The sequence below is a fragment of the Nuphar pumila genome, chromosome 16, assembly GCF_984573655.1.
Source record: "Nuphar pumila chromosome 16, dmNupPumi1.hap1.1, whole genome shotgun sequence".
Lineage (NCBI taxonomy): Eukaryota > Viridiplantae > Streptophyta > Magnoliopsida > Nymphaeales > Nymphaeaceae > Nuphar > Nuphar pumila.
The window spans coordinates 63,543,353-63,556,889 of NC_143264.1; the positions used below are offsets into that span (position 1 = coordinate 63,543,353).

At 35.3% G+C, this 13,537-nt stretch overlaps 1 protein-coding gene across 1 annotated transcript; it reads right to left on the bottom strand.

The window, feature by feature from the left end:
• Positions 1 to 895: 895 nt before the first annotated feature.
• Positions 896 to 1,576, bottom strand: LOC149813361 (uncharacterized). The gene has a single exon (XM_089991111.1). It carries the CDS (start codon positions 1,574 to 1,576, stop codon positions 896 to 898), a length of 681 nt encoding a protein of 226 aa, XP_089847237.1.
• Between the last annotated feature and the right edge of the window lie 11,961 nt (positions 1,577 to 13,537).

A 13,537-nucleotide genomic window follows, 5' to 3' on the forward strand; every position in this document is an offset into this window, starting at 1 on the left:
GCTGGGTCACTTAATGGGCCTGCCTCCCTGAAAGGTAAAGGTAAAGCTGCGGGTTAAGGACACGATCACTGAGCCATACGTGCCCCAACCGTGATAAAGCCACGACAGCCCCCATGCAGCACCGGAATTCGATCCTGGGCCTGCTGTGGTAAACTCTTTTTCCCTTTGTATGCTGTTTTAATAAAATTTTCCTCATTTCCTCACAAAATTAAGAAGAATAATGAAAGGAGATCCTTTTTTATTTGAAGGACTAATGAAAGAAAAAATGGAGACTCAAGTTGTTCACCACCTCAAAACTGGTGTGTACCATGATGAAAGAGTTTGCAAGAAAGTTAAATGATGCATATATATTCCCAAATCGGAACACATGGTTGGTGTTATTTTGCATTTTCCTGCCAATATTGGGAGACCAATGAATTGCATCAGTGCAGCATGGTTTTTAATTTTGGCCTTGATCAATGCATGCTTAGCTTGATGTACGGAGAGTGCCTATGTTGTTGGTACCGCAGATATTGAGTGTACGATTGGTGGCCTTCTCGTGTGAAAGTAGCTATCATTGCATCCATGACTATTGGATTGTGGAAGCTGTATGTTTCAAAGATCTTATCATGGTCTCTCAATTCAGCTGCTGGTGCATCTGTGGTTCTTTTGGTTACTATAATCAGCAGTATGGTGCTGATCTCCACAATAAAGTATCACATAAAATTAATGGCTATGAAACACACTTTCACACACACACACACAGAGAGAGAGAGAGAGTACAATGTGTAATCTCCAAGTTTGACTGACAATAAATTAAAGCATTTCTGCGATGCAAAACATATATCACCATAATAATCATCATCGGGAATATCCAGTAAGATCTCAAGAAGGTATAAGAGTCTGCTTTAAAAAGCTAAACTGAACCGACATTCTTGCTCATGTCAGAGCCGTAACCTAGCCTTAGCTCCAAGTCTATACCATCCTCCAAGTGCCCATTCTTCAAGCTCCCAACACCACTGCCACTCACTTGGCTCATAAACAATGGAAGCGTTTCATCATAATCCTGCAGCCTTCTGCTGCTCATGATGAGCCCTTCTCTTTCCTCTCCTTCATTGTTCTCTTCCATTTTCTGCATGTTGGACAGCCTCCTCACCCCTTCTAAACCAAGATAAGAAGACAAAGCAGGAGAAGAAGAAGAAGACAAAGAAGCTGGGATGGAAGGAAACTTGCATGTTAATGGGGTACCAAGAGTAGTCCCAGTAGTTGGTATTGTAGTAGTAGAAGCCACAAGCAGTGAAGTTGAAGAGATTGAGATGGGTTTCAGACTAGGGTTTGGGAGACCAGCTGGGCAAGCTTGAGGGGCATCTTGAAGAAGAAAGTCATCACCATCACCAGGAGAAAGGGACTCTCTCAGCCTTGCCCTATCCCTCCTATGCACGTTCATGTGACCCCCAAGTGCCTGTGCTGACCTAAACTCCCTCCTACAAAAACTGCAAGGATACGACCTTGGTGGCCATGAAAACGCTCCACTGAGTGAACCCCACGGGCGATCATCTGCAGACCCATTCAACCATGCCTTGGTGGTTCGGTCCATGGGTACACTCTAAGCCATCAGATGATGAACTTCTTAAATGGATGGTCCTTGATTGAACCATCCATCCATTTTGTAGCACTTCTGACCTAATAATGAGATAGCAGCATTGCCCATCAAAACCCTAACCCTAAAATCCAAATTTCCATTTAGGGTCACCCTCCTGAAACTGTCACATTTGCCATTTCTGTGTGTCGCTTTGGAAGAAATAGAACTCCAACTGGAGGTGCATAATTGAGTGGATTAAATAACACAAGTTTCAAAGGGGTAAAAATCTTTTTCTAAATCTACTTCATATCTTGAGGGTATGGGGACAAACTAGAGGCAACCCAAATGGGGAAAGACCATTATTGAGTAGAGCTGAAATTGAGTAAATATGTAGCCAAAGTAGATCATGCCCATTTATGCAAATATGATTCTCAATCTTGTTGCGCTTTAGCTAGTCCGGAGCAGCTAAATATGGAAGATCTTGCCCTCAGGTAGTGTGTCTTGTCTGACCTCATCACGGCAAGGCAATATAAAGCAGGTAAATAACATGGGGGGTTTAACTTAAAAGGCTTGCTCACGTGAAAAGAATAATGAGTTCATATGATCTTTCTTGAAATACTCATAGCAAGCTCGGAAAATGAAAGCTGATTTAAAAACTAGTTAGCTAGCTTACTCCTAGAGGAGATGGAACCGTGAAGAAGACATCTAATCAATAATCATTTAACTTCGAAAGAGGTTATCTCTTGTTAACATCACTTTTCTTACATGTATTCATATTGTCAACGCCTAGCTACCAGTGTTACTGTGACAAAATCACTTGTTTTAATCATTTTATGGGGCTAGATACGCTGTTTTTTTCTTCTTTTACTTCAGGAAAAGAGACCATGATTAAAACAATTTCTGGGCCTTCAACCAGTTACTCCTTGTTGACACTATAAACTCTCCACTTAGATAATCAAGAATTAATTTTTATTTAAGAAATAGTTTCATATTCTTTGTGTCATAAGTAGTCGACTAAATGTCAGTGGTCTTAGTTGCAACCTTCCTCCTAGGCCTCGATTTAAATGCCACTGAGTATGCCATTTTAGTAATTAGAGGGTGTAGGGGTTCACATTTGAGAAATGTTTTGGATCTTACAGGACTTTTTTTAGAGCAAGGAAGCTAAAATTAGAAGTTTCAGGTGTGAAAACCCCTGTAAGGAAAGCCTTGACTAATCTTATGATTGGTCTTAAAAGAATTTCACAGCTAGGCTGACTGCCAAAATATTCTTGCATGACATCAGGCATAACTTGTGTAAAACTAAAACTCCCCAATTTCCAGGATCTTTAAATTCCCTACAGCTATTTGGTTTTCTGGATTTTGTGAGCACATCAAGAAATAACCTAATCCTAATCAAGGAAATCTTGACAATCCAAAAATCATAAAGAAAAAGAAACACTACTAAGATTGAAATTAAAAAAGAAAAAAGAAAAAGTGTGCAATTGAATTGAAAGTATGTAGATCTGTTGTTCTTAAAGGACAAATACAAGGGAAAATTTTGCATATTTACATCGTGGAGAACAAGGATTCCCATGGAAAGCATAGAAAAAATAAAAAACAATTCGATAAGGAAAGGAGAAAAATATTAATCAATAAGAAAATGAACCTCTTATATAAGGTACGCCAAGTCCTTTTCTCTTTCTTCTTTTAATCATGAACATGTCACGTTGTACTTGTTTGCTATTTATTCATTCACATGCTTGATGTCACCACATACCTAACTATTATTTTTAATAAATATTTTTCTTCTTCTTGTTTCTATTACTGATACCAACTTCAAAGTAACAGCAACAACATAACAGCAATAGTCCATTATCAGATTTTTTTTAATAATGAATTTATTTTTAGAAGGATGCCAATTGCCAAACTTCTTGTGGTGTTAAGATTGATGCAGGAACTAGATTCGTGTCTTCTAGTATATTCAAAATCAAAATTGAAGATTCAAATGAATTCAATCATAATGGTGACAAACAGGGAGAGTGAGCGTTAAAGATGAGTCTAGAGGATATGAGCAGATGAAATTGCCAAAGATAACTCCTAAATTAAAAGGTCCGGCTGATAATTTTTTGAAATGTAAATATTGTTGGAAATATTACTTTAATTTAGTGGGTCAAGGAACTGAGCTTGAACTAGGTATGCTCAAAGGCACGTGTATACATGCACTATCTTTCAAGCGATAGTTGCCCCACTTAGGATCAAGTCCTCGATGCATGCAATTATGCTTCCAGGATACAACCGACCTTTCACCTACTCATGAAAATTGGTCAACGTCTTGCACTGGGTGAGACCGATAACCTCAACACGGACCACCATGAACAACCTTTTGACTATGATAAGAAAATCTAGGCTCGAATTGGGTACAGTTCCTGAGTTCAGATATGGGTATGGATTTCAAACAATAACTAGATCTAGATAGCAATTGGATCTGTATTTGAATAGAAACTGGATCTAGATCTTAGTAATAGATTTGAACAACTATCAGATCTAGATTTTAAAATGGATCCGAACTCGAACCTCTAAAACTAAAAGAGAGAGAGAGAGCAGAGCTTGTGGAGAGGAGAGAGAGAGAGAGCACTTGTGAGAGAGAGAAGACATGAAAGACTGTGATGAGATTAATGGGAGAGGGTTGGGGGTTATATAGACCCTAGCCCCAGCCCCCCCACAAAGTCCATAAAGGGGTCTTTAATTGGTCCAAACAGTCAACCATAATGGGCCTAGGCTGGCCAAATGGCCAGCCATAAGTGCCCAGATGGTTGGCCCAAAAAGAGCACCAAAATAGGGTGTAAAATGACCCTAGCAAGGTCAACTACATTAAAGATCGAGTCAAAAGTCAACAATCAAGGCAAAGGGCTGCTAATGGGCAGTTAAGATCATTAAAGCCCTAAGCAAAAACATTGGGCAGGGTCCAAATGGATTCAGATAAGATCTAGAAAGATTCAAATAGAAATCAATGCAAAGTTAAAGTCCATTAATGAGCTGGTCAAAGTCGATTTTAGACTTGAAGATTAAATTTGTCTCAAGTACTAAAAAGATAAGTCAAAGACCAAACCCAAACTCATTCAAAGTCTAAGGTCAAGATCATGATCATGATTCAAGATCCAAGAATAAAGGGATGCACAAGCCCAAGATCTAATGCTCTTGAGGGCCTTGCCATTTAAGGCATGACCCCTCCATATAAGGATAATAAAAGTTTCTACAACTTTCAATATGAGACTAAACTTATAGAAAAGACTACAAACCCACAAACTTAGAGAAATAGGAAAAATATAGAAAAAACTTTAGAATAGTTTTGAGCCAAAATTCAATAAATATGAAAAAATATTATCATATAAAAAATCAATACAAAGATATAGGTCAGTAGCGAAAATATATCTCATCATTATTACCCTCATTCTCACCATTCTATACCTATAAAAGCGAGAATTCTTGCCAAAAAGTCATCGAAAAGAAATGGCCTTTGTTGAGTAATAACGACTATATTTGTAGCTCGTCGTTAAAGGATGAACCAACAACAACGAAGAATCTTGCAGGAACTGCAGTGTGGTAATCTTTAACAATGAGGTTGTTTTAACAACATAGGATATAATAACGAGATACTTGGATCAGCGAGATACCTGGATCATCGTTATAGGCTACATATAGGTTATAACAACAAGTTACTATTCTCGTTGTTATAGCCCATAATGATGAGATTTGTACTCACTGTTATAGGCTATACAAGGGGTAATTAAGTTTCTGGTATAAGATATAATGAGATAGGGATCTCTCCTATAACAATGAGACATGAAACTTGCCATCATAGGCTATAAACCTGTAAATAAAAAACTGAAAATTAGTTTCTAATTTTTTTTTTATGACAAAGAGATTCAACATTCTTAAATTGAGACAAAAGGCCCAAAAAGCAAGCAAATAATCAATGACAAACAAGAATTAAGACAAAAGAGAATAAAGTGATGTGATAGGATAAAAAATTGCATTCAGAAATTTAATATGTGTTGATCTAACTTCTTTTTCATGTTTTTAAAAAAGGTATAGGTAGCATTGATGCCATAACCTAAATATTTGAACCTTTGTTGCATAGCAATTGCATTGTTGTATGCATGGTTTAGAAGAGAAAGAAACAACTAGATTGACAATTCATAATGCAATTAAACTCAAAGAAAGTTATAGAGCTATTATAAGTGACAAACTTTATTCAATTTGCAAGTCATTCCCACAAATTTACAATGCTCGGCTGAAATAATTCATATTCTCATACACTTGCATTGTAACGTCTCAAAATCTCCAACTTTGAAAATATAAAATTTTGACCAATTTTGTTTTTGAAATACAGATAGCACAAGAGATATAATTGGGTTTTTAAAAAGTCAGACAATTTTGGCGGGTAGGTGAGAAGGCAAAAGTGATAGAACCTTGGGGATATAAGATTTGGTATACAGGAATAAATAGAAATAGGAATAGAGTAGGGATTGTTATGAGTCATGAGTTTATAGATAATGTAGTTGAGGTTCGTAGGAAGGGTGATAGGATTTTACTTATTAAATTAGTATTAGGTACGGATATTATAAATATTATTAGTGTTTATGCACCTCAAGTAGGTTTAGATGATTCCATTAAGCATCAATTTTGGAAAGATTTAGATGGAGTAGTACAAGGGATATTTTATGGAGAAAAGCTTTTCATCGGTGGTGACCTTAATGGATATGTAGGCATTAGTAGAGATGGATTTGAGAGTATCCATGAAGGCTATGGTATAGGAGAAAGAAACAAAAGTGGAGAAAGGATTTTAGATTTTGGTTTGTCCTATGATATGATCTTAGCAAACACTTGGTTTAGGAAGCGGGAGTCTCACCTAGTAACATTTAAAAGTGGGGTTAATACGAGTCAGTCAAATTTTTTCCTACTTAGAAAGAGAGATAGGGGTTGTTGCATCGATTGTAAGGTTATACCGGGAGAAAGTGTAGCTACACAACATAGAGTCTTAATTTTAGATCTTAGAATTAGACAATGCCGCAAAAGGGATAGACATATTATAGATCCTAGAATTAAGTGGTGGGCACTGAAAGGAGCTAAACAAGGAATGTTTGTAGAGCAGGTAGTTAAGGAAGCTGATTGGTGTCTCAAGGAGGATTCAGAATCAATGTGGAATAAGATAGCGAGTGGCATGAGAAAGGTGGCTAAGGAGGTATTGGGTGAGTCTAAAGGTGGTGCACCACTAGGTAAGGATACATCATGGTGGAATGAGGATGTCAAATTAGCTATTAAGATTAAAAGAGTGTTATAGAAATCTAAGTAAGAGTCGTGATAATGGGAATTTGGATAAGTATATGATAGCAAAGAAGGAAGCTAAAAAAGTAGTTCGAAACACGAGGAATAAGCTATATAAGTTGGTTTATGACAAGTTGGATACCAAAGAGGGCGAGAAGGATATTTATAGGCTTGCAAAAATGAGAAATAGGAAATCGAGGGATCTGGGTATGGTTAGATGTATCAAAGATGAAACACAAAGGGTTTTAGTCAAAGATGAGGAGATTAAGGAGAGATAGAAAGATTATTTTGATAAGCTATTTAATGGAAGTCATGATCAAGATCTTGGAGACTTGTCCATTCCTTTTCATGAGATGAATCGTGATTTCATGCGCAAGATTCAAAAGAAAGAAATTGCAGAGGCTTTGAAGAAAATGAAATCAAGAAGGGCAGTTGGCCCAGATAGTATACCTATCGAGGCTTGAAAATGCTTGAGAGAGAAAGGTTTAGAGTGGTTGACAAATCTTTTTAACAAGATTTGACGGACAAATAAGATGCTTAATGAGTGAAGGAAGAGTGCGTTGGTGCCTGTATATAAGAATAAGGGTGATATACAAGATTGCACAAACTATCATGGTATAAAACTCTTAAGTCATACTATAAAACTTTGGGAGAGGGTGATTGAGTCTAGATTGAGGAAGGTTGTCATGATATCAGAGAATCAATTTGGTTTTATGTCCAGAAGATCAACTATGGAAGCTATACATCTTCTTAGACAACTTATTGAGAGAAATAGATAGAGGAACAAAGATTTGCATATGATTTTTATTGATTTGGAGAAGGCATACGATAGAGTACCTAGAGACGTTCTCTGGTGGACAATGATGAAGAAAAGTGTTTCTCTCAAGTACATTAGTATAATTAAGGATATGTATGAAGGAACAATAACCAATGTCTGCACTTGTGGAGGGGTGACAACCATTTTTCCTATAACGGTTGGGTTACATCAAGGATCTGCTTTAAGCCCTTTCCTATTTGCTATAGTGATGGATGAGCTTACAAGATCAATTCAAGAAAATGTGTCGTGGTGTATGTTGTTTGCTGATGATATTGTTTTGATTGATAAGTCTAGAGCTGGGGTTAATGCTAAGTTAGAATTATGGAGACAAACATTGGAAGCAAGAGGTTTTAAGTTGAGCAAGAGTAAGACAAAATATATGGAATGTTGGTTTAGTAAGCAACAAAGTAGTGATGGGAGTGTAGTGAAGCTTGGTGAGCAAGAAATACCGATGGATGATTGTTTCAAATATTTGGGATCTATCATTCAGAAGTATGGAGAAATTGATGGAGATGTAAATCATAGGATAAAGGTTGGGCGGATGAAATGGAAAAGTACAACTAGAGTGTTGTGCGATCGTAGAATGCCATTGCGGTTGAAGGGAAAGTTTTATAGGATGACTATTAGGCCCGCTTTACTATATGGTACGGAATGTTGGGCTGTCAAGATATATCATTTTCAAAAAATGAGTGTAGCTGAGATGCGTATGCTTAGATGGATGTGTGGAAATACAATAAAAGATAAGATTCGGAACGAGGAGATACATAAGAAGGTAGGCGTTGCACCCATTGAAAATAAGCTGAGAGAGAATCATTTACGATGGTTTGGACATATTCAACGAATGTCTAATGATGCTCTAGTTAGAAGGATGGAGAAATGGGAAAATATATTAGTTAAAAGAGGTCGAGGTAGGCCTAGGAAGACTCAGATGGAGATGATAGGAAAGGATATGAATGCTTTGAACCTCACCGAGGACATCACATTGGATAGAAATGATTGGAGGAGAAAGATTCATGTGGAAGACCCAAAATGATTTTTTTATTGGTTCATATCGCCGACCCCAATTGTTTTGGGATAAAGGCGTAGTTGTTGTTGTTGTTGTTGTAGACAATTCTGGCAGGTTACAAAAATGAAATAATTGAATAAGGCTGGACCCAATTCTTATTAGAATAAGAGACAATGAAGAGAGTGATGCTCCAAATCTTGGCGATGATTAGATTTATGTGTTGAATTTGTTGCACCTTCTTGTTGTTTCAAACAAAACTCTTTGTATATGTTCACTTGTAAATAATTAAAACTTGGCAAGGATTATAGTGGATCAATAATTTTTTTCCCCTTGTAACTTGTGTTAAATTTGTTTCACCTACTTTGTATATGTATTTTTTATGTGTACTTTATTTTTTATATACAGGATATATAAATTGTATAACAAGAAAAATTTTCTCGATATTTATATTTCAAATATTTTTTTTTGCGATAGATTAGCGATGGATAATATATGTCGCTAATTAGTATCGGCCTCCAATTTAGCGATGGGTTAGGTACATATATTTATCTGTTGCAAAACTGAATTGGCTGATATTTTGTGATGGATTATAATCCATTGCTACAATAGCGACGAAATTAGCAACGGATATGTATCTGTCGCAAAATCAAATCTCTGTAGATTAGCTATGACCTCATGATGGATCATGGCATTCACTAATCCATCATAAATTAGCAACGGAAGTAACGACAGATATGTTCCATCGCTAATTAGCGACTAGGAAATTGTGATGAAAGTTATCCATCGTTAATCTGCCGCTAAACTGTTCAGCAACGGTTTTGCAATGGTTTAAAGATGGATTTAATCCATCGCTAATCCATAGATTTCTTGTAGTGAAAGGGGAAAGGCATTTTGGGGGATATCTAGCTCATTGTTATTAATAAGCTAATAACGGCGAGATTCATGGTCGTACTAAAGTAATAACAGCAAGATATTTATTTCTCTACTATTACCTATCAATTAGCGGGGACAAAAATCTTGTCGTTATTGCTTTATCAATATCGATGAGATTTTGTCTGAAAAAGAGTTGTTGTTGACCCTTATCCTTGTAGTAAATGTAACTATTGAAAGGCTTTTTAAGGAAACCGCAACACATAAAAATGTGTGAGTGAGAGCTCGTGGACATAGGGATTTTTACCCGAACCACATAAATTATTGAGTGTGCTTTGTTTCCTTTCTTTTCTTTCTATTGTGTTATGATATCAGAGCCCACATTCTTGTGAGCATTGTTCTTTGTTGTCATGTTTTTTCATGGCTTCACTTGCATCAAACAACTCCAAGTTGTTAGAAATCGTGTTTCATTTTCTCTTTTATGTATATGTTGTAATATTTATTATATCCAAAGGGTACTCTTATAATTTCTCACATATATTCTTAATACCATGTATTTAAAAGAGAGGCATCCTAACCGGAGATACGACCCCCAATTTTTCTCCAACACCTTTTTCTTTTTCTTCTAATCTTTATGTGATAAGGCACATAGGTCAAGGTAAGTGCACCTTTCACATGGTATCAAAGCAAGTCAAGGTAAGGCTTTTCGGGTCTTGATTTTATCTTTATTTTTTCTCATATATGTCCCTAGTCATTTTAGACTAGATTCTTTCTTCCTATTTCTTCTCATATTCATATCTACTTGTCAATTTTCTTCTCTTCTTATTTCTTTTCAGATATAAATCTCGTCATGATAGACCAAATTTGTTTCCTCCTGCTTGTTTCTTTCTTTTCTTCAAAACTGGTCACGTCAGACTATATTCTCCATCTCTTTTGCATCCAACCATATTTTCTAATATAAGATCATATTTATTTTCTTGTTTTTAGTCCTCTCTGTTTTATTTTCATGTTTTTTTATTTGAGATCTTGTCCCTTCTTGAATTAGATCTGATCACATCAGACTATATCTTGGTTCTTCAATCTCGTCTCCTTGTTAATCCCTTATTTTAAATTTATTTGAAGTTTAATTTCAGATCTAACAGATCTTCACACTCTCAACATGATCTAAATCAAACCTCAACGTGAGTTTTTTTACTTCCCACTTCTCACATCCTTTGGGAATTTCTCAACAGAAAAAAGGAAACTTTGACCCAATAAGGATCTTTTTCAATTATGACCAAGATCAAATAGTGCTCGGACTATATGCACTCTATTGTATCCATGGGTGCAAAAAAAAATATCTTATGCGAACAATCTCGATTTCTAACTTTAGCATATTTTAGTGTGTTCATATTTTGAGTTTACCTTCAGTTTTGGCTCAATATCTCATTATGTTTTCAATGTCTTTTTCTTAATCCCTAACTTCATCCTTTCTCAACCAACTTATCTCTAAAAATGAGGGTGGCCAGAATCTGGCATCAGGTGGAGGGTTAGAGAGAGATCGCAAAGAGAAAGAAAAATATGAAAAGGGCCTATCAGGCCCCTTTTATAAACTATATAACGTACATATAATTGTCGGCATTATAGATTAAAACCATATAATGGTGACATAATTATCGTCATTATTGATCTATAACAACAAGATCTTCTAGCCATTAAATATGGCCGTAAAGTATTTTAATGACAATATCTAATGGCCAGGTAATCTCGTCGTTATTTATAAACTTTATAATGGCGACATAAATGTTGTTGAAACCCTGTAACAATGATATAAATATCACCATTATAGAGTGAAACCTATTACAGTGAGATGTGTGAAGGTAAAAGGCATTTCAAGGGATATCTTGCTCGTTGTTATTGATAAGCTAATAACTGTGAGATTCATGGTCGTACTAGAGTAATAACGGTGAGATATTTTATGTCTTTGCTATTACCTATCAATTACCAGAGACAAAAATCTTATCATTATTGCTTTATCAATATCGACGAGACTTTTCTAGAAAAGAGTTGCTGCTATTAATCCTCATCCTTGTAGTGAATATAATTGTTGAAAGGCTTTTTAAAGAAACCACAACACACAAAAATGTGTGTGAGTGAGAGCTCATGGATGTAGGAATTTTTACCTGAACGACATAAATTATTGAGTGTGATTTTTTTCCTTTCTTTTCTTTCTATTGTGTTATGCTATTAAAGCCCACATTTTGGTGAGCATTGTTCCTTGTTGTTATGGGTTTTCATGGCTTCACTTGCATCAAACAACTCCTCCAACTTGTTAGAAACCATGTTTCATTTTCTCTTTTATGTATATATTGTAATATTTATTATATCCAAAGGGTACTCTTGTAATTTTGTTATCATCACAAAATTTCCCCCCCTCCCTCTACGAGAGAGAGAAAATGATTCTGCGAGTCAAACTCGACCAAAGTTTTGAAAAATGGTTTTGAAAATTACTCGCCTCTGTTTTGAAAATTTGCAGAAAAATTCTGTGGAATGGGATCCGCCTGTCGGTACGAGGTTCTACCGTTCCTGGCGCCTTTACCAGGGGTAATTGAACCAAGGATCAATTGTGTGCTTTGACTAAGTTAAATTATCTAAATTTTGCTCTATTTTCCTAGAATGCACAGAGAATCAGGCATATGCTATAGAATTTTGAAAAGATGCAAATTTGAGAAATATGATGTTTGCCTTGGAAAATTGAGATGTACTTGGAAAATGGCTGGAAAAGTGCTTGAAAATAGAATTCTTGGGAAAAATCATTGGATTTTATTGGAAATTAGAATTTTGTATTGGAAAATGAATTCTTAGGGAAACTTGAACTTTGAGAAAATCGATTTTGAGATTTGGATTGCTTTTCTGAGGAAATGGATTTGAGAATTCTGAGAAAATCATGAAGTTCTTTGGAAAATGATTTTTGAAATGGAAAATGGATTCTCAGGAAAATCAGATCTTTGAGAAAATCAATTTTGAGATTGTAATTGCTTTTTCTAAGAAAATTGATTTCTGAATAGGATTTGAGAATTCTAGGAAGATCAATTTCAGAAGTAATTTAGAGTTTTTGAGAAAATCGATTTTTGGGTTTTAAAATAAAATTGAGAATGTGGAAATCTTGGAAAATCATGATTTGAACTTGAAAAATACTCAGAAACTCATTTGAAAACTCAGAGTTATGAGAAAATCAAATCCTGAGAAAGACTTGGAAAATCTTGAGAAAATCGATTTCTTTGAAATGGAATTGAGAAATGAGTTTGAAAATAATGCAAATTGAATAGATGAATATGAATTTGAAAGAGAATTCTTTGAGGAATTGGGAGGATTATGAGAAATGCAGTGTATTTTTTAAGTTAGCCTAAGAGTGTAGGTTGAATGTGGCTAATACGAAGATCACAAATCTTGGTTTTCTTCGTATTCTGACTATGGACATAAATACGAATCTCACCGAGTTTATGAACTCCCTAAGAGCTTGTGCACGTGATATTCGTGTCAACCATAGTGGATTTGAAAAATTATTCATGAATGATACATCAGATATTGAAATTTGCAGAAATTAAGCTATATGCAATGCAATCCTATTTTATGCAGAAAAGTAACTCTTATTCCAAATTATTACATCTGATATTATATTGAATTGAAATAAAAGAAAATAAAAGTTGTCTTCCTGGATATTCCTGCAAAACTAGAAAACATGTTAGCACATAAATGTAGGTTTATTTGGATTTATCAGAAAATATTGGAAATTATCAGATATAAATCCAAATTCATACCCCCTGTGATACAAACATGATAAATAAGTAATAAAATTCAAAAAAAATTGGAAATTCAAAATTGGAGTAAAAATGACCAAAATACCCCTGATGACCTTGAAATCAAGGTTTTCTAAAAGAATTTTTGTAAAATTTAAAAATTTAAAAATCAAATGAAATAAAATTAAACATGAAAT

What these genes read in the sequence shown, in the direction of transcription:
- LOC149813361 (XM_089991111.1), bottom strand. Translation starts at nt 1,576, where the DNA reads ATGGACCGAACCACCAAGGCATGGTTGAATGGGTCTGCAGATGATCGC.